The 21,874-nt window shown below is 38.4% G+C and overlaps 1 protein-coding gene across 4 annotated transcripts in view; it reads left to right on the top strand.

Moving 5' to 3' along the window:
* LTBP1 (latent transforming growth factor beta binding protein 1) overlaps window positions 1–21,874 on the top strand; it is a 262,829-nt gene that overhangs the window by 207,211 nt on the left and 33,744 nt on the right. For all 4 annotated transcript variants that reach the window (XM_089529704.1, XM_089529702.1, XM_089529706.1 and 1 more), the window contains 7 exons: window positions 1,559–1,681; window positions 3,101–3,226; window positions 5,884–6,009; window positions 7,385–7,528; window positions 11,020–11,202; window positions 17,133–17,219; window positions 21,477–21,605. In XM_089529704.1, coding sequence (XP_089385830.1) covers window positions 1,559–1,681; window positions 3,101–3,226; window positions 5,884–6,009; window positions 7,385–7,528; window positions 11,020–11,202; window positions 17,133–17,219; window positions 21,477–21,605 — 918 coding nt within the window. The remainder of the gene's footprint in view (window positions 1–1,558; window positions 1,682–3,100; window positions 3,227–5,883; window positions 6,010–7,384; window positions 7,529–11,019; window positions 11,203–17,132; window positions 17,220–21,476; window positions 21,606–21,874) is intronic.

Below are 21,874 nucleotides of genomic sequence, written 5' to 3'. Positions count from 1 at the left end.
GTCTTGTCACTTTGCCTGTAAAGCATTGTTAGAGTGCACCTTGTAATTGACCAGAAAACCCATCAATAAACTTCCAAATGCACAGCTGTAACACTAGTCCTCAGGTACAAGTTACTTGTGTAGTAGTTCTTGTGTTGGGCAGTCCATATGGTGTCAATGTCTCCTGCTCTCCCCCTCCTTCCTCCTCCCTCACTATTCCAGAGCAGGCTAGATATTTTTTTTACTTCTTTAATTATTTTTTCACTATCCCCCACCCCAGCAAAGAAGAAATTACAGTCTTTTTTTGCAAACAGCTACTCTAACTTCTTTTTGGGTAAGTGCAGAGGGGTTCAGCCAGCTTCTCCCTTCTCTTTTGCCAGAGATGAAATAATAGTATTCTCCTTGTGAGGAGAGAGACTCATTTCTTTTTTGGTAGGAACAGAAGGACGCAGCCGGTTCTCTCTTCCCCCCCCCCCCCCCCCAGAAGAAATGACAGTACTGTATTCTCCTTACAAGGAAAGAGACTCATTTCTATTTTGGCAGGAAATTGTGGAATTATGTCAGAGAAAACAAAACTTTTTTTAAAAAAATCAAAGGAAGAGAATTCATCCACAAGACATGGCACACAGGGGTCAGAAGGTGGCATTATGGTGGCAGTGCAGAAATCAGATTGCATTTCCATGGATTACCAAAGCGGGGCTAAAGTGTTAATGTGGAGAACATGTAATAAAGATTGATGCAAAACCAATATGCTTCTGTTATTAAACTAACATGATTGTGGCAGGACAGCAGGCACCTGTGATAAAGTCTTTGTTCTACTTCCGCAGATGCAGTCCGTGCATTTGAGGAAATAGATCAAGTCTACAAAAGCTTATGTTGCAACTTCTTTTGCTCAGTTAGCCACAAAGGTCCTACAAGATCCCTTTGCTATTGATATTCCAAACTAGCATGGCTATGTTTCTGATTTCTACCCCCAATTTATAAGATTTAGTACATTCCTAGCCTCTACCAATGGTAGATACTTCATATTAATAACCCACACATTTTTTGGTGGCCAAGGAACTATTATCTCTTGCCTGACCCTATCCTGTATCTCTGATTCTTACTAGAGAGGAAGTTTTAGACTAATTACAGGCTGAGTATCCCTTACCTGGAATTCCAAAACCTCCAAAATCCAAAATTGTTCCGATGGGTGATTGAGATAGTGACATCACTTTCTGATTATTCAATATACACAAACTTTGTTTCATGCACAAATTATTAAAAAGATTACATATAAAATTACCTTCAGCTATGTGTATAAGGTGCATGCAAAACATAAATGAATTTTATATTTAGATTTGGTCCTGTCCTCAAAATATCTCATGTGTATGAAAATATTTTAACATCCAAAATCCAAAACACTTCTGGTTCCAAGCATTTCAGGGTAAGGGATGCTCAACTTGTATTGTTAATTTAATCTTTTCTAAAAGATCTTTCATCATTTAGATCTCTTTAATCTTTTAGAAAATATATTTTAGAAAGTCTTTTAGAAAAGATCTCTTTAATCTTTCCTGTTTTGGTCCTGGGTTCATTTCAGATATTAATGAATGCCAAGAGGACAGTGATGTTTGTCGCGGAGGGAACTGCATTAATACCAAAGGTTCTTATGAGTGCACTTGTCCAGATGGCTTCCAGCTAACAACTTCCAGGGGTTGTCAAGGTATGGCCTGACTATAGGAATGTTTTGATAAGAAAAATAAAGAACATACTTTTATTTCTCTTTAATTACTGCATTTTACGAAAAACTCCAAATACATGATTTTTCCCTTGTTATTTCAATATTGTAGCAGGAAAAGTAGGAGACAGCATGGTAAAGTGGTTAAACTATTGGACTAAGAAATTGAGAAACTAGGGTTTGAATCCCCTTTCAGCTATGGAAACCTACTGAGCAAGTCACACTCTCTCAGCCTCAGAAGAACACAAAGGTAAACACCCTCAGAACAAATTCTGCCAAGAAAACCCCATGATAGGGTCACCTTAGGGTTGCCGTAAGTCAGAAATGACTTGAAGGCACACAACAGACATCTCCCTGGCATTTAGAGTCATATTCAGCAGTTTCATTCCAGAAATATAAAATATCTATGATTGTGAAGAATACCACTTGCATCCTTGCAAAAATGTCAGTGTACTTTTATTTCTTCTGAACAAGCTATTGCCCACGAACCTTCAGAGCTCTTTATGAGTATTGCTTCAATCTAATGTGCTGTTTTTTTAACAGTATCCACACAGCCACTAGCATGTTGTTCTGTGCCTTCAAGTCGTTTCTGACTTATGGTGACCCTAAGGTGACCCTATCATGGGGTTTTCTTGACTGGTTTCTTCAGAAGGGGTTTGCCATTGCCATCCTCTGAGGATGAGAGAGTGTGACTTGCCCAAGGTTGCCCAGTGGATTTCCATGGCTGAGCTGGAATTAGAACCCTGGTCTCTAGAGTCCTAGTCCAACGTTCAAATCGCTACACCACACTGGCTCTCCTTTTACTCCTCCTTTCCCCTTTTTCTTCTTTTCTTCTTTTTATCCTCTCCTTCATCACTGGCTCGTACATACAACCTATTAAGGGAATAATATTGCATCTTATAATTTTTCACTGCATTCCATTCAGTACAGCCTTTAGTTATTTTCTTTTAAGTCAATGGCTACAATAGTCAAATAAACATGTCTGTAATAATAATTTATAATTTGTTTTATTTATATACCGCTATTCCAAAGATCATAGCGGTGAACAGCAAGTAAGCTAATTAGCAAGTAAGCTAATTTGCCCCCAACAGTCTGGGTACTCATTTTAGCTCCCTCCTCGGAAGGATGCAAGCCTGAGTCGAGCTTGGGCCCTTTTGCTGGTCTTGAACTTGCAACCTTGTGGTTTTGAGTGAATGGCTGCAGTACAGGCCCTGGTGAGCCCTGGTTTGTAAAATTCCTATCCTCAGTATCTGTATTTTCTGCTTAACATCTGAAGTAGACCTACTGATTTTTATTCACTAATATGTTCTGTAAATTACACAGCCAGCCTTTAGACACTACTAGTCATGTGTGTGCACACATGTAGTTTAAATGCATCTTTGATCTCTCTTTCTCTACTCATAGATATCAACGAATGTGCAGGATCCAATCTCTGTTTACCTCATGGGGAGTGTTTAAATACAGAAGGCTCTTTCCATTGCATTTGTGAGCAGGGGTTTACAATTTCTAGAGATGGCCTGTCTTGCGAAGGTAAGATGGGTTAAATGACAAGAGTAGGAATTTGGGGCACAACCTTTGCATATCTATGCTTATTTTAGTGGAAATTACTTCCAGATAAGTGTGTTTCAAGTTACAGCCTATATTCTGTTGTGGTATATTAGAATAACATGTGATGAATGACTAAAAATGCTTGTTTTGCTGAAACATAGCAAAACAAATCTGAATTGAGGAACACAGATTATAAAGGTATGAAATACATATCTGGGGGGAAAAACCTATGCAATACACAAAAAGTCTCAACCACAAAATTTTCAGTTTCAACACATGTATGAAACGACAATGAATTCTTCTTTCCCCCAAAAAATTGACCATCACAAACAGATATTTCACCTTGTATGAAAGAGTGAAATGAAAGAGAGTTTGGACAATTTCTTTGGAATTAGCACAAGAAGTCTCAGTAGAGAACAAGTCTCAGACCATTTTAGTAAGCAGAGCACCAGCATACACAGCACGCATCCTTAGGAAGGACAGGATTATTACCAAAGAGATATACAATCCATTCACTGGTTATACTTTTTAAAAATCTATGTAACAAGGGAGTAGCAAGTGTAATATTTGTTTTAATTTTTTCCCACAATTTGCTCAAAGTTCTCACTACAAATATGGTTACAGATATGAAAATAAAATCTTCTTTTGGCCTCACCAAGTGAGGAATAAAAATATGAGAACAAGATAAGTGAGGATTTACATCACCACTGTCCTTCATACTAAGCAGAACAGCTGCAGCAAATGTAACCTCACTTATAAATCTGTGACATTTAAATCTAAAATGATAAAGCTTTAAAAAATAAAATGTAAATGCTATAACCTCTGTGAATCTATAGTTCATTATATATGTAAAAGATATTCACATTGAAGTTTAGAACAAAATGAGAGATGAATGTAAGAGGAGTAACCCATCTTAGCTGTTATACTCAACAACCATTTTAACTGAGTCTCCTCCTCAAAATCCCTCATAAAATTTCTTAATCTGCAGTGTTGATGGAAGAGAACATTTTGCCATCAAGACAGGACAATAATTTGCACAGATGAGCATCTGCACAATGTAATCCTTTGAGTTTTCTCAGAAAAGAACGAGATCATTCTGTCCTCCCTTTTAGTGTCCACAACCATGTCAGTGCCACCTCCTTGTCAACAGTATTAAAATTAGGATATCAATAGGGAAGAATAAACAAAGACAGATCAGAAGAACAAGACAAGGCAAAAGAAAAGACTGGTTCCTATGGAAGCAGTAAAGCCATAGTTTTGTGACCCTTTAATTTCCTGTACAAGACAATGTATGGAAATTCTTCTGAAAATTTCTGTACCTTGATCCATAACTTTTGAGAGTGTAACAGCACACAAACCTAATCTTGTTTAAATACTGTAATCCATAAATTATAACATATGGGTCAACAGAAATTCCTGTACCTTGGTTCATAAATTATCAGAGTATGGTAACAGAATTCATTTTTATATACAAAAAGCTAATCTTGTTTTAAATAACCCATAGCTTACACAAATTGACCTGAATCCATTGGATCTATTGTTGAATCTAAAATGTAGGTAACTCCCATTGGCTCATTGGATCTGTTCTGCTTTTTTGTGCCAGCAGGGTTCATTTTTCTTGAAAATAATAATAATAATAATAATAATAATAATAATAATAATAATAATAATAATGTATAGCCTGTCTCTCCCTTTCGGATTGAGGCGGGTTCCAAACAAAAAACAACTATCAATTACAAGTACAAAGTCATAAAATCACAAAACCCATTCCCTACAAAACCAACAAATTAATCAGTCTAAAACGTTTTAGGTTAAAATTCCAATCTAAATTAAAATCATAAAACAGGCAGGTAGTAGTAGTGGCTCTAAACAGACAGAGGGGTATCTAATTACTGTACTTGTTGAAATCAATCAGGGAAGGCCTTCCAGAAAAGATCTGTCTTAACTGCCTTTTTAAAGGCTTCGAGAGTATTAATCTGACTCAAAGCTCATGCATTGGTCAAGTCTCATTGGTAATACAGAGCTTATATTAAGTAATTGTGCAATTATTTCACTTATCCACACATTGTATTGGAATTTCTGAACATGTTTCTTTGTTTAATGTAATACTCTATGCTGTTTCTTGGCTCCTGTTTTCATTTCACATAATAATTTTTTTTCAACTAAAAAGTATTTTTAGAATCATTAAACAAATTTACAAAGAAGTTAAAGTGACTCCAAAACTATGGAATAGTATTTCTGAATAATAATTGATTGAGGTATGCATCACAATATTTTAACTGTAGAACCTGCCACTTAGACCACTACAGTTGGCCATTTAACATAAGGATGGGGAATGTATGGCCTTCCAGATGTTGTTGGATTGCAATCACCATCAACTCAACTCAGCATTGCTAGTGGTGAAGGATGATGGGAGATGTAGTAAAACAATATCTGGAAGTCCCAACATCCTCCATCCCTGATAGAAAAGCATTTATTACAAGGGAGTTTGGAATGTGCTTGTTTTTCTATGGTGTGTGCTTAAATGCACAGAGGAACCTTTTTAAAGACTTTCAAAAAAAATGGATGCTTTCACTAAATTATTAAATTTGCAGTTGCATCATGTCTTTCTGACACTAATGGGTCTCTTTTCCCCCCAGATATCGATGAATGCTTCAATAGTACAGTGTGTGGCAATCATGGTTTCTGTGAAAATTCACCTGGCTTTTTTCGCTGCCTTTGTTATCAAGGTTATCAGTATCTGCAGGATGAGCGAGGCTGTGTGGGTGAGTTGTCAGATTTGTATATATCTTCTTTCCTGAATGATCCATTTTCAGGAGAAACTTGGTGAATCCTTTCCCTGTTCTTCATCTTATAGGTGTGTAACTTTTGAAAATGGGTTTATATGAAAAGTTATTCCAGAGTATGCATAGTGATTGCAAGTGTTAAATGATTACCATATAACATGCATTTGCATATGGGTGGGGGATTGGCTGAGAAAAGAAGATCCCAAGGTAAGTTTTACAATGGTGTGTTTTAAGTTAGGGTGAAATAGGCAACCAGGGACCTTTGAGTTGAAGAGAAACACACAGATTTAAATGCAGGCAGGCAGTAAGTTTGATAAATGTTTCGTATGTTAACTAAAGTGGAAAACATACAACATGAATTCACTCTGCTGATTACTTAATTTTGATGGTGGCAAATAGCTGAAAGGGGGACCCAATGTATTACATTTACTGTGACATAATCAATCCATCCTAGACCAGAGCTAGGAAAATTACTTTTTAGGACAATACATAGAGAGATCTTGTAGCACCTTTAAGACTAACTGAAAGAAAGAAATTGGCAGCATGAGCTTTCATAGACTTCAGACTACAGTACTTCCTCAGATGCATTTGGTGACACTGAATCTCCCAGCCAGCATCAAGTTCTGTCCAAACCAGTGATGAAAGTGGATGACAGGTTTTTCCAGAACTATGAATAATTATGATATCATACTTGGAACTCTAGTAAGAACTTAATATAATATAATATAATATAATATAATATAATATAATACAATAGAATATAATACAGTGGACCCTTGTTATACGCTGTGGTTTGGTTCCAAGATCCCCCGTGTATAACAAAATCCATGTATGCTCAAGTTCCATTAAATACAATGACATAGCAAAATGATGTCCCTTATAAAAAAAATGGAATATCAAGGTAAATTTATACTTTTTTGGAACATTTTCAAACCGTGTATGCTGGAATCCATGTATAAAAAATCCGTGTATAAGAAGGGCCGACTGTATAAACCATGTGGTTAACTGTTTTGAAGAACTTTGCACCTACTGTGCATTATTTCTGTCAGCTTTCTCCATGGTTCAGAAGCTTAATTCTAAATAAAATAGTTTACTACTGACTTGTGAACTTTACTGGTCCCTTGATACTATCATAACAATTCTTTCTATATTGTATCAATGTAATGTATTGTTTTATTGCATGTTTGATAATTATTGTATTTGGAGTCTTAGCAAAGTGAAGGATAATATACAGACATTGTAAATAAATTTTCTCAGTATTCCAGTTGACAATACTGGCACACAAATGGCAGGGACAATAAATCCATGTTAATGAAGGAAAACAATTGAATCAATATTGTTTTTCATTTTCCAGATGTGAATGAATGTGAAATGCTGAGTGGAGTATGTGGAGAAGCCCTCTGTGAAAATGTGGAAGGCTCCTTCCTCTGTCTGTGTTCTGATGAAAACCAGGAGTATGACCCTATGACTGGACAGTGTCGCTTCCGCTCCTCATCAGGTAATGTTTGAATAAATCAGTTCACTCTGAATAAAGAAGTGCTTTGACATAATGTGGTTGGGATACTGAACCTACAATCAATATGGAAATTACTTTTGCATATTTTAGTATTTCACAGGAATGGTAATGATGATGATGATGATGATGATGATGATGATGATGATGATGATGATGATGATGATGATGATGTCACTATTTTGAAAAAAATATCTAATAAACATATGGGAAAATACAGTAAACTCTGCAAACAGAATTAAACAATCTTTTTTAAAAAGTATTATTTTTTTGTAATTTACTGTTATTTTGTATAATACATAAAAGATGTAAGATCAAGTTATTACTTTAATATAACACAGTTTAAAAAAAAAAAAAAAAAAAAGACCAACCATATCACAGGCAGCAAAAGCCAATAACAAGAACATAGTCCTGCTGATATAGTTCCCAAAAAGCAAAAACAAGAAATGTAACTTTTGTTGGCCTGTGCTTCAATTTCAGAAGCCACCTCAACTTCTTATTCTTATTCTTATATTTATTTATATTCCATTTTTTTACCAAAAATATGACACAAAGCAGCTTGCAAAGTAAAAGAATGATACAATTTTAAAAATACAAAAATGAGCATTAAAATAGAATTAAATTAGTACAGTTTTAAAACACATCACTCATTAACATAACAAAATGCAATTTAAAAAGATAAAGGCACTTAAAAACACTACATATTACGGCAGTGCATGCACCACCATTGGGGACAATGAGGCTTCCTGTTCGCAGATGTTCAAACCTGCAGATGTTCAAACCTGCAGATGACAAGGAGAGGGAGGAAGACACTGTATATACCTGCTGGTGATGACATGGGCAGATATGTGCATACAGAGGAGAGGGAGGAAGACAATAATACAGTATAAGTGTGTTTTCTGTTCTCACACTAATTTTACTGCTCTTGTTAATCAAATCTTTACTTGTCTTTCCAACAACAAGTCACCAGAGGTTAATGCCCTCATATAATGTTTTGGTTACTCATGATTCCACAATCAGCACAGTCACAATCACAACGGGTTTTAATTTCCAGAGGAGTAGTCTTGTTAGTCTGTTGCAGCAAAAACAATTACATTCTCACCAATACTTGGTTATATTCTATATTAAATTGTATCTGATATTTTGCTCTCATGTTGTTTTTTAAAATATCCAGTCTCTTCTCATTGTATCATATCATGCATCTGAAAAGTGACTTCTGGACCACCAAAGCTTATGCCACAATAAGTGCAACAAGACTTTTTCTTGTTTTTTCCAACAAGATGTTTGTTGTTGGGCCAGTCTCTGGCATGTCTTCCCTTGGAAAATTGTGTCAGACTGTTATAGTTAGAGGGTGGCAGTGCTGTACTTCAAGATTCTGGCTCACTGGTTCCTCTCAACATATGGCCAGCATCCAGTGAAAATATATACTTTGGTGGCTGAGGTACTCAGTCTCATCTCACCTTGAGAGAACAATTTAGTATTTCCTGTGACATATGATAGTCTTCATTTGGTTCTTACTGGGCAGTGGGTAACACCACAAAGCCACTATAATTTATGAAATTCTGCACATTATGGAACATGGTAATTACGGTATCTGCTGAGGAGAGACCACAGACTAGACTAACAAAGATAAAATAGCACTCTCCACAGCCCTCATATTAACACTGGCAAAATATCAAAGTGAAATGAGAATGCCTGTGTGCTAAATTTGAGAAACTCTTTCTGTCTGTCTGACACAAACATGGATTTCTCTGCAGAGAGAAAAGACACATCTAAAAGCTTGGTAACAAATACATACAAAAGAAGACCAGAGGGCATTTGGTATCCTCCAGAATTTGGTTTCAGGAACTCTTGTGGATACCAAAATCTGTGGATGTTCATGTACCATTATGTATAATGACATAGTAAAATTGTCTCCCTTTTATAATCTTGAAAAATCAAGGTTTACTTGTTGGAATTTATTTTTTTAAATATTTTCAAACCATGGATGATTGAATCTGTGAATGCAGAATCTCTGCATAGAGAAGGCCGACTGCACTCTGCAAAAAATTAGCTATGCTGTATCATAGTTGTAGAATATTCAGAGTATCTTAATGCAAAACATTAAAATTAGTTATGGCCGTAAACTTATAATTTCTGCCTCTCTTGCACAGACTAATTCTCAATCTGGACATATTTTAGTGAACTCATATGGGTGACCTTCAGCAGTGGTATCCCACACCAGGTTGTCACCTGATGTGGGGGAGGCTTTGGGAGCAGAGACAAAAGGGACCTCTCACAACTCCCTGTCCTGTGTGGCTTTACTCATGAGTAAAGCTGTCAGGGCAGGGACTGAGAAGGCACCAGGCCTTCTCCCTCTCTGTTCTGCATGGCTTTAATCATGAGTAAAGCTTTGCGGGACATGGACCTGGGGGGGGGGGTGTGCCAGGCTCTCTCCCTCCTGTCCTGTATGGCTTTAATTATGAGTAAAGCTGCACAAGACAGGGACTGAGGGGGCACTGGGCCCTATCCCTCCCTGTCCTGCGTGATGTTAATCATGAGTAAAGCTTCGAGGGACAGGGACTGGAGGGGGGCCGCTGAGCCCAATCACAGCATGCTGCAGGGAGGTGGGGGAAACCCTTTTGTGGTGTCACTCAGTGTGATTCGCACCCCCCACACAACCCTAGTGACACCACTGACCTTCAGCTGCTTCGTGTGCATCACCCTCTGGATTTAAGGGCAGAAAACTACATACCCTGGTTCTGTAATAACTATTTCCCATTCTGTCTGTGGCTAGGTTCTAATCATTCAGATTAAAGTATTTTATGATTCTCATTGCAGGCAAATCTATTGTAATAAAATTGTGTAATTTTAATAAAATTGTAATAAAATTGTGTATCTTTAAAACCCTGTATACAACCATCTGGGGGTAAATGATCAGCAAGATTTCTTATAATATGTAAAATGTATAGTGTTTATGTTTGCACACATATTTACTTTTCTACCTTTGTGGTGTTAATCTCCCCCCCCCCCCCGCCCCAATAACAATCATAATATAGCACAGTGCCTTGTATTAGAGACTAATATATGTTCATGTCCCAGGCCAGTCCTTCAGTAAATCTGGTATTTTAAATTTTTCAAATATGGCTGCTATCTTTCACAAATGCTTGAAGCCTCATGCCAATATGACTATAGACAAAGATGGGTTAAAAAAAAAAAGTTTTCTGTATTTTCCTTAAGTTAGTACTTATTGGCCATGGTGGCAGAGGGATTCTGGGAGAGGGAGTGAAAAAACAAACTTTTCCAAGCTCCAAGCTTTGTCCTGATCTGTGTAGTAATGCAAAGAAATACTTTAGCAGCCAAACAATAAATTGTAAGTACTGTGTGGTATTGTGAATTGGTAGCCCTCTAGGATATTTTTTAAACAAAATATCTTATTATTTATTTCTGAATATGTTGTTAGTTTTTATATCTGATGTATCTTTTACTGTTTTTAGATTTACAAGTAGATATCAAAGAGCCAGCAGATGAGAAGAAGGAATGCTACTACAATCTAAATGATGCTAATTTTTGTGACAATGTACTAACATCCAATGTTACAAAACAAGAATGCTGCTGTACTTTGGGTGCTGGCTGGGGAGATAACTGTGAAATATTTCCATGCCCTGTGCTTGGAAGTGGTAAGTACTTATTTTCCAGTCTCTGGTTCTTTTTGTTTATAACCTCCTAATGTAATTAATTTGATTTTACCTGTCTGATAGAACCATGTTTATTTTGAAATAAGTCTCACTTTGTTAATTTGGGCTTACTTCCAAGTAAATTCTATGACTGTAGCCTTAGGCAGTGATCCATGAATTTAAAGTCCATTAAATTCAGTGGTTCTTATGAATAAACAAGCATAGGTTTTTGGTATTGGTTATAAAGAATTGGATTCTGCTGTCCTGTCTCAAGAAGGTTTCAGTTGTTATCAGAGAATATGTCTACATTGGCATTATTTAATTATTTAATATTATATGAGAAATGAATGTTTCCTGTTAAATTTCTTTACTTATAGAGATAATTTATCTAGGCCTCAGTAATACGAGTGTTTCCACTACACCTAGGATAATTAAATCCACTGTACCTAGGATAATTCCACTATACCTAGGATAAATAATCTTAAATGCCACTAAAATAGTTCATCACTATTAGTTGTTGTTGTTGTTGTTGTTGTTGTTGTTGTTGTGTGCCTTCAAGTCATTTCCAAGTTATGGTGGCCCTAACATGAACCTATTCTAGGATTTTCTTGGTAAGATTTGTTCAGATGGCATTTGCCAGTGCCTTCCTTGGAAGCTGAGTGAGTGTGACTTGCCCAAGGTCAGCCAGTGTGTTGCCATGGCTAAGTGGGGTTTGAACCCAGGTCTCCTGAGTCCTAGTTGAACACCTAAACCACTACAACATGCTAATTCCTATTTTATCACTGTTAGGCTATTTCTTTAGCTCTGTGCAGGCATTTCTAGATCTCTGGGTAGTAGGGATATAGGCACATTCACAAGCCCTATCCCAGGACAACCCATACACATAAGCCACATCCCTGGACATCCTCATACATTCATACACACCCTGTTGTGTAAACATTTCATCTGAGTCCTCACTTGTGACCTGTGGGGAGAAGAGAGTGAACAATAATAACAGCCTTCTTCTTTCTTATCTTTCACTTTCCTCATGGTTCTGTGGATGGCCTCTAGAGCAGGACTAGAACAAGTGTGGGCTCTTTTCACACCTTCCCAGACATTTGTCAAGTCAGGGAATGGAGGTATCATGCATGGAGTTGGGACTTCACTAGTGGAACAAACTACAGGAGAGCACATAGGATGCCTCTCCACTTAAAGAGCAATATAGCCAGACAGCTCGTGTAATTGTCTCTAGCATTTCCCATTCTTACCTTTCTATGTTTTGATTCAACTGGGTCTGCATGGGTCCTGTTCTGTTTGTCACTGGTTGTAGATGTTCTGGTTTCTTTTCCCTTTTTTTTTGTCACAGCTTTGTAGGGTGATTTGGTTGTACTGGATCTGTTAGGAAGGGCACTTCATGTGTGCATGTCCAGGAAAGCAGCCAACAGCTGATAACAGGTCCAAACAAACCCAAGGTCTCCATGCAGAGTTTGTGAAGCGAGACAAGTCTTGAAAGGCAGACTTACGGGCAAAAGGCAGAGTCCAGAAATGAAGTTAGTAGTTAATCCGAGTGGAAGCCACAGGGTCAGACCATGAGGGTAGTCAGACAGGCCAAGAAGGTCAAGGGTTCCAGAAAAGCAGGATGACCAGGTCAGTCCATAGTTCAAAGATTCAAGCCAAGAAATCAATACCGAGAGTCAGGAGCTTTCCCCAGGGAACTCAGGCCCTATTCTCACTGGCGGTTTTGCCCTGGATGTAACTGGGCAGATTCGGGGGGGCCCCTCCCGAATCTCTCCGTAAGCAAGTGCCCACTACAAATCAGGGGCATTTTAACCCGAATGCCCTCTTGGGGAAATTGGGTTTAATATAAAGGCACCTGCTGTCAATCAAGCGATCATCATAGGTGACATTTCCTGCACTCACTGGGGCATCGGAAGTGTGCTTCCCCCCTCGTTTTTTTTTTTTAAACAGCCAGGCACTAGAATGCGCAGATTCTGTCAAATTAAAAACCTCTGGTGTGTGTGTGTGTGTGTTGTGGGCATTTGGGTCAGTGCAGATTATGATCTGCCCTTGGCCCCATTTTCAACCCCAAAAGGCAAGCTAATGCCATCTCTGCATCCTGTATCCCCCCCTCCTTCCCACCCCAGAATGCCTCGTACACATGTAATAATAATAATAATAATAATAATAATAATAAATTCCTCACCTCGGAATTCCAGAAAAGGATGTGATGTCATGCATTCTTTTTTGCTTTCCCTAGGCTATCCCTGAATTCCTTAGAGACAGTAGCAAAAGCTGTAACAATTTGCAAAATTGGAAAGAGAAACGTTGTAACATTCAAATTGTAGCATTCATTCGCAAAGGAAAAAAAGTTTTTTGCAAAGTACTCTTCTTGCAAAGGGCTCCTTTCAGGAGGAAGCCAGGAAATGAAAGGGAAAGAGAACAAGCAGCTAGCCACATTCTATCTAAATATAGATCTACCTGAAGCAAAAAACATGAGCATTTTTTGCCAAAAATACTTTTTTAAAAAAATTGAAAATCAAAGGGAAAAGGCCCCTGCTGGAAAGCAGAGGTTTGGCTTGCTCTGGCCCCCTGACCTGCCCTGAATTGACCCCGTCAGTCACCCCCTTTTTGCCTCCTGTCACCCTTTTGCCTCCTGTCAGATTCCCCTTTTTTGCATCCTTCCTCTGGCTCCGTCCTCCTCCTCCTCCTTCTCCGATGAGGGGAGGGAATGCTCTCCCCTCTGCCCACCCTCTGACCTTAATCCCTCCCTGAATTTGCCCTGATCATGATCAGGGGCAAGTTCATATTGAGCAGAACCCAGTTTTTTTCAAAAAAGACAAATTTTGCCCTGAATCTGGAAGCCCCGCGCTAAAGGGCATTTGCTTGTGCATGCCTCTAAATGGATTGTGACAGAATCGGGCCCAATATGAACTTCACGTGGAAGGATCGAATCCTGATCCAAGGTAAAGTGTAGTCTGAATGGGCCCTCAGATAGCTTCCGCCAAAAGCACTGGTGTGCTTTCCAGGCTTTTATCATCAGTCTTCACAAGTGCAGGTGGTCTTTGATGAGCTGGCATTTTGCATAAAGCCTCTTTGGTGCATTGGAGGCACGCCCTTTCAGATCTTCTCTGGCTAAAGATAGGTATGTGATCCTCCTCATTCTCTTCCACTATGTCCACAGTACTAAAAGGCCCTGCTGCCAGGAGGTGTGGCTCCTGGTTGTCTATTAAAGCCACAGCCTTTGCTGGAGCTCTCAGGGCAGAGGCTTACCCCACACAGTGCTGAGTGGATCTGGTTCATGTGCCAGCCAAGATTCTAACTGTTGCCATCCATAAACATGTGGGCTTGTTTTAATCCAAATTACTTTGGGTTCATGACCTTCCAATCCACCCTTAGCTTTGGATCCATGTCCTTCCAATCCACCCCTTGACCCTGAGCTTGCAAATACCATATTCTTTTCTTGTTTAGAGGTCATTTTTTGCTCCCCTGTTTACTTAACATCGCATTTGCATCAGCAGATGCTGAATTAGGCTTGACAGCAAAAAACTGGCTAGAGAGAAGATAATAATGCCTAGAATTCTAAAATTTGTTTACACTGACATGTAGTATTATTCAAGAGGAGACAGAATGGTGTAGTGGTTTGTGTGTTGGACTACAGACTACAATTAGAGATCAGGGTTCAATTCCCTGCTTGGCTATGAAAACCCACTGGGTGACCTTGGGTGAATCACACATTCTCAGCCCTAGAAAACCACATGATAAGTTTGCCTTAGGATCACTATAAATCAGAAACAACTTAAAGGCATACAATAGCAACAAATTACTATTTATGATTATTTACTTTGTGTACTTCCCACCTTTTCTCCAAGACTGGGGGCATGTCTACATGGGCCATTTAAACCAGTTTCCCCTTGCCCTTGCCACAACACGTCTACATGACACTGGGACAAATCTTTGATTTGAGTGCGAACTTTTCATTTGAGTGTGAGGCCAGTTCTGGACTGAATCCACCCTATCCTTGCCTAAACAGGATTTTTAAACCCTTTTGCTTCAGATTTTGCAGGAAAATCTGGAGCACTCCATAGTGACATAAGAAGGCTGCTTACACATGCATCTCATTGTGTTGTCCAGCGATGTCCACTGGCGCAAGTCACTCCCTCAAAGATCACAAGGCTCTCAGCCATGTAATCAATGCTGGTCACCTCATTTCTGACCTCAGAGGGTGTGACCCACACCAGCGGCAGCAGACAACACAATGGGACACACGTGCAGACAGCCACCTGGCATTACTATAGAATGCAGAGGTAACATAGGGAATCCGAGGCAGCTCTGGGAATCCAGTCCTCTGGAAGCAGTACTAATTTGTCTGGCAGTTTAGATGAGCCTTGGGATTCAAAGTGGCTTACACATTTAAAGGATTAAAATAGAAAATATATAAAAGTCAGCATTAAAATAGAATTAAGCTATTATTAAAAGCATAACATAAAATAAAGATCACCGTAGTGGGAAATCCAAAAAGGTGCAGCCACCACAGAGGCTTCCAAGTTGCTGCCAGATAAATAAATAATCAATTTTTTATTTCTATCCCGCTTTTTGCCAAGCAATTAAAGCAGCGTACAATGAGTTAAAATACATCCATATATACATAGTACTCCCCCCCTTAAAACAAGATTAAACAATATAAGATTAAAAACCAACTAATCCAAAAAATAATCATCATGGGCACAGGGACGTAGCTAGGATTTTAGGAAGGAGGGGTCCAGACTAAGTGCCACCATTATAATGGGGCTTGGGTGTGGCGGCGCAGCAGCACACACAATTCATTTTTCTAATGGAAGGGGGGGGTCTGGACCCCAAGAACCCCCCCCCCTTGGCTACGTCCCTGATGGGCAGAGTTCACTAGATGGGAAGTGTTATTCGTGGCCGAGTATTTTATTCCGGGAAGGCCTGCCAGAAGAAATCCATCTTAATGGCTTTTTTAAAGCTCTCTAGATTGGTAATTTAACGGATCTCATCTGGCAGGCCATTCCATAAATTTAGATGACTATCTAAAAGTTGCAAGACAATGAACAAGGCTTTCTCCAGGGTCACGTGTGTCAGTATCAAAGCAGGTGGGATGATCCTTAGTGTTGTTAAAATCAAGACTTTGAATATGGCTTGCTAACGATAAACAATAAAGCTGCTTCAGTGCCAGTGTAATATCTGATTATTCAGCACCCTAGTCAGCATCTTGCCCCACCACATGGTACACCAGTGCAGCTTTCTGTCCAGGAGACAATTGTGCCTTTAATGTTTTGCTTGCAGGCCAGTGATTTTTCACAATGCTGGTGCCAGTCAAAGATCTGTATGCATCTGTTATTCAAGCAGCTCTCCATAGCTTCATGTGATCATAATGGACCTTCACATTCTTGTGTCCATGGTTGCTGTCTTTAAGAAAAATGGTAACACATAACTGAATAACATTAGGAGGAACTTCCTGACAGTAAGGGCTGTTCAACAGTAGAACAAACTCCCTCAGAATGTAGTGGAGTCTCTTTCCTTAGAGGTCTTTAAACAGAGGTTAGATAGCCATCTTTCAGGGATGCTTTAATTTAGGTTTCCTGCATGGCAGGGCATTGGACTGGGTGGCCCTTGTGGTCTCTTCCAACTCTATAATTCTATGATCTCAATCTTAGTGTCTCTTTTTAAAGATATGTGTAATGTTGGAAATAAGTTAATACATGATGAAATATTAAGCATTTTAAAGCATTTAAAAAGTTTATGTTATACGGTAGGTCCTTGGTATCCACTGTGGTTTGGTGCCATATATATATCGCAAGCAATGGAGGGCCGATGATGAAATTATCTACTGTTTTATGATATGCAAATTATTATGAAAAATGTTATTATCTGTTTCACATTCCAATGCATGATTAAACCTCTGACTGGATTCTTGCATTCTTTTTTCTTGCTAGCTGAGTTTACCGAACTGTGCCCAGAAGGGAAAGGTTTCATACCCTCTGAAGATCCATCTTACGGAGCCGTTGCACAGAGTTACAAAGGTCAGCATCTGTTACTCAGACTTGAATTACATACTAGTATATTAGTGACCCTAAGTGAAATTAGATTCATTTAAAGTCAATATTGTTATAGTGCTGTATCAAAGTTTTATGGGGTTTTATGATAAAGTTTCGGTGGGGGGGGAGAGAAGTGCATACAAACTCCCCACTTTGGCTGCAGTTCCAAATCCCTTGCATATAGAGCAGGTGAAACCAATCAGCAAGTTTGATGGATTTATTAACAAAAATAGTAGTTTCCTGACAATTGACAGACTTTTATATAGAACATTTTCTTCCCTGCTACCAATTCTGGGGCAGTACAGGGTATAGATACAAAATAAAGAGAAAATTTAAAGAAGCTTCACAATGCAAGCAGTAAATGCACTGAGACAGCAACAATTTTAACAAGTATGAAATAAAGATAGAAGAGTAGCGTATACATGTTTGGTCTCCCTGATCTGAAATGATTTGGACCAGAGGTGCTTTAGATTATGGATTTTTTTCAGATTTTGAAACATTTGCACATATATAAGGAGAAATCTTGGGGATGGGACCCAAGTCTAAAAATGAAATTTATTTAAATTTTGTATACACCTTATCAACATAGCCTGAATGTAATTTTATACATAATATTTTTTAATAATTTAGTGCATGAAATAGTCCATGTACACTAAACCATAAAAAGCAAAGGTGTCATTATCTCAGCCATTGGATTTTGAAATATTTTGGAGTTTGGAATCTGGAGGAGACTAAACCTGTAATCAGAAGAAATCCACTAAAGTTTTCAGATTAATTTAATTAGAAATCAGTGCTGGCTAATGTCTGCTGGGGATTGTGGGATGGGGCAGGGCCACCAGAGGTGGAGAGCTAAGGAATCACCCATGAACGTTTAGGTTTCTATATTCAGAGTATGGCTGGAATATTCATGGTCTGTTACAATAGTGTAGTGGACTTCCTGAGGTGTTGTGTAGCAAGGGCAAAGGGATGGAAGAGGAAGTCCTTGCCTTTGTCATTATGAGAGGAAGCTGCAATATCTCACTTCTGCATGGCTCCTCAAAACAAGGGTGGTCTGGGGAAGCTGGTTTGGAAAATAGCTGCAGTCCTCCAAACCTTCTCAGAATACCCAATCTTCAAAGATTTATCTGTGAGCCAGATACTGTAGAGGCAGGCTGCCCAGGAGCCTTTGTATTCCTGCTGCTCTACCACTATGGCAGCATAATGCACCTACAGGATTTTAGGTTGTGATGGTGAGGGATGGAATACCTATAACTTCCCAAAGCACTCCTTAGAAGACACATTCCCCTGTTCTAGAAGCATCTGACCACATTGCACAAAGGTGGAAACTCATTCAAAGGATTAAACTCATGAGTCCAAAACAAGACAGAGGGAATCTCTACAGACACATGCATGCCTTTTCTGTTGATATACTGTACATACATACAACCTGTATCTATCCATTCAGATATTAAGAAAGGATCTCCATCCTTTTATAAAGACATAGATACATCATTCATTCATTCATACATAGACCATTCTAACCTTGCAGATAATGACCTAAATGAGCATTTGCTTGCAACCTTAAGGGACTGGTCCTAAAATCTACAATGCTATATAAATAAAGCATAATAATAATAATAATAATAATAATAATAATAATATGGTGGTATGTGATGAATTTCTGATCAGGTACTGCTGACATTTCTTATGATGTAAATAGGCCAGTCTTCCACCATGCTTGCTTGTGCCAGTTGGATTATTTAATCAGGTCATTCAATAAATTCCATTACTGTTTTTTATTTTAATTTCACCTGTGTTTCTGTATTTGCATGAATATCTCTGCTTCTCTTCTTTAGAATTTCCTATTTCCCCTTCCAACTATATAATTCTCACTCAAAAAGCTTAGGTGTGCCATCCTTCAGATATGCGATCTTTTTAAAAAATAGTAGTGTGGGTGTTCAGTTTTTATTCATTTTTGGGAGAAAAAACTCAAACTTGAAACTGTTCAATTTCTGGAAAAGTGGCTGAAAAAATATTTGCATAGCCAATTCATCTGTTCTGGAGAAGTAAGTATTTTAGGTTTTTACTTTTAGAGCTGTTCAGCAGATACAGAAATTCCTTTCTTGACATTACTTATTTTCTTGCCATGATATGAAGGGAGCTCAGTTCCATTCAAAGCAGTGGATTTACACCTGAGTCATTTGACCCAGTTTGTTTTTGGCTTGGGCAATCCAAGGCTGGTTTGAGAAAATAACAGAATATTTGCATGGCAAATGAAAAGAAACAAGGCTGGGAAAAGAAACATATTCTAAATGTAACAAAAATGGGTTTGAAATAATTATAAAATGAAAGGTTTATGTGTCTAAGAGTGTATTTTTCTATAAAATATTATTAAACCACTGATAATTCATTTTGCAGGCTGTCTGTTCTGCTGCTAAGTATGAGCTCCATTATATAGAAGGCATTATAGCTTTAGCTGCAGAGTGGTTTTCCCTACATGGGTAGAACTGTCTATCTGTCATTTTAAGTTATATCAAAGGCCCCCAGATACCAGAGTGATAAGTGCTTTTAGAATTCTGTGCAGTAATATTTATAGTTATGGCTGTGTGGAGGAAGTCACCGTTGCTGGAATCTCCAGAGCAGGCGCCAAAAACAAATCGTTAATTCCCAGCAGGATTTTAAATAAAAGACAACACTGAGTATGAAAAGGAGCACAAAACTGAGGTGTTTCCTTAGCCAACATAAGGAGACAGCATAAAAGTAGCTCTCTCTCTCTCTCTCTCTCTCTCTCTCTCTCTCTCTCTCTCTCATATATATATATATATATATATATATAGAGAGAGAGAGAGAGAGAGAGAGAGAGAGAGAGAGAGAGAGAGAGAGATAATGGTGAACTACTTGACAAAAATAGCAATCTTCAGAGCACTAACAAGTGTAGTCCCATTAGTGTAAAGAAGACTGCTGCTAATAGGCAGCAGCTGGAAAATAATTGTTTCAGCCATGTAAGAAAACAGGATTGTGTGTGCAGTGAAGATATGGCTGTTAAAACAGAACATGCTTAGATTACTCAAGTGGTATATATTCATCTGCTATATAAATAACAGTGTGTCTGACATTGCACAAATAAGTACATGGGGTAATAGAATACACTACTCATGTTGTGGTTATCATAAGGCACCCACACTGATAAAAACATTTAAGTGCATTGATGCATGTTAAATATTCTCTGAATATAGAACACAAGTCCATAGTATTAGATCAGCATATCATCCAAAGTCAAAATTCTGGAAATATAAAAAAGGGAGCAGGAAAAGATGATTAGATGACTGAAAACAGAGTCAGCACTATTTTTGAAGCTTCACTTTTTGAGAGTAAGGCTGTGTCCACACTACAGAAATAATCTAGTTTGACACCATTTTAACTGTCATGGCTCAATGGTATTGAATTCTGGGAATTGTAGTTTGTTGTGGCACCAGAGCTCTCTGACAGAGAGTGTCACAAAACTATAATGCCCATAATTCTGTAGCATTGGGCCATGGCAGTTAAAGTGGGGTCCATCTGAATTATTTATGCGGTCTGAATGCAGACTACGTTTTGAGAGAAAGAATAGAAAGTATAGGCCTGTTACAGACTGCCAAAATAAAGCTGCTTCGGGTCTCTTTGGAGGTATGCTGTTTAAATGATGCATGGGGCCTAAGAGTCCGGAGGTCGCGCCAAAGCCACACTCCATTCCTAAGCACTTGAGTGCAGCTTTGGTGCAGCTTCTGGATTCTTAGGGTGCATGCATCATTTAAACAGCATACCTCCAAAGAGACCCGAAGCAGCTTTATTTTGGCAGTCTGTAACAGGCCATAGTCTCTATCTTACATTCACTATCAAGATCTGTTTCCTAAACACTGTTAGTTCCAGCCTTCTACTGCTGTCTTTCCAACATCCATTAACTGAGACTCTGACAATAACTTTAAATTCTAAAAAGCATTCAAAAGCATATAGCCATGTTAGCTGTGGAATCAGTATGTAGGGAGATCTTGTAGCACCACTGAGACTAACTAAAAGCACACAGGTGATTTGAAAATAAGTAGGAGGGAGCAATTGGTGTTTGACATTTCCTCTGCCCCAATGGAGAGCTGCTTCCTCTACTGTTGTTTTTGTTCAGCCTAGGGAACAATAGTTTCTGTCCTAGCAAGGGAGACTAAAAACCCATGCTTCACTTCCCTGATCAAAAAGAATTTTTAAGAATATATACTTATCATTTTCCTGCAGACGCCGATGAATGTCATCTCTTTGGACAAGAAATATGTAAGAATGGTTTCTGCTTAAACACGCAGCCAGGCTTTGAGTGTTACTGCAAACAAGGCACATACTACGATCCTGTAAAACTACAGTGCTTTGGTAAGTATGCAAACCATTGCCAGGTCAGTTCATCTTCTGCAATCACACTGAAAAAGAAAAAAAAAAGACTAATTCTTAATTTTGCCTACTGTTATTAATGGTCCATACACACAAGTTGACTGCTTACTTTCTCCAAACAATACTTTTGAATTGCCCTCAATCGCTGAAGAAATATTGGGTTGTATATGTACACACTAACTGAGAGAACATGTGATTATTTCAACTGCATGTAAAGCTACATTGTGAAGTGTACAAGCACACCAGGCACC

The sequence above is a fragment of the Sceloporus occidentalis genome, unplaced genomic scaffold, assembly GCF_023333645.1.
Source record: "Sceloporus occidentalis isolate IW3139 unplaced genomic scaffold, rSceOcc1.0.p SCAF_6, whole genome shotgun sequence".
In the NCBI taxonomy this organism is placed as follows: Eukaryota; Metazoa; Chordata; class Lepidosauria; order Squamata; family Phrynosomatidae; genus Sceloporus; species Sceloporus occidentalis.
Note: the sequence above shows the minus strand (reverse complement) of the source record. Positions and strands in the feature narration are given on the sequence as shown.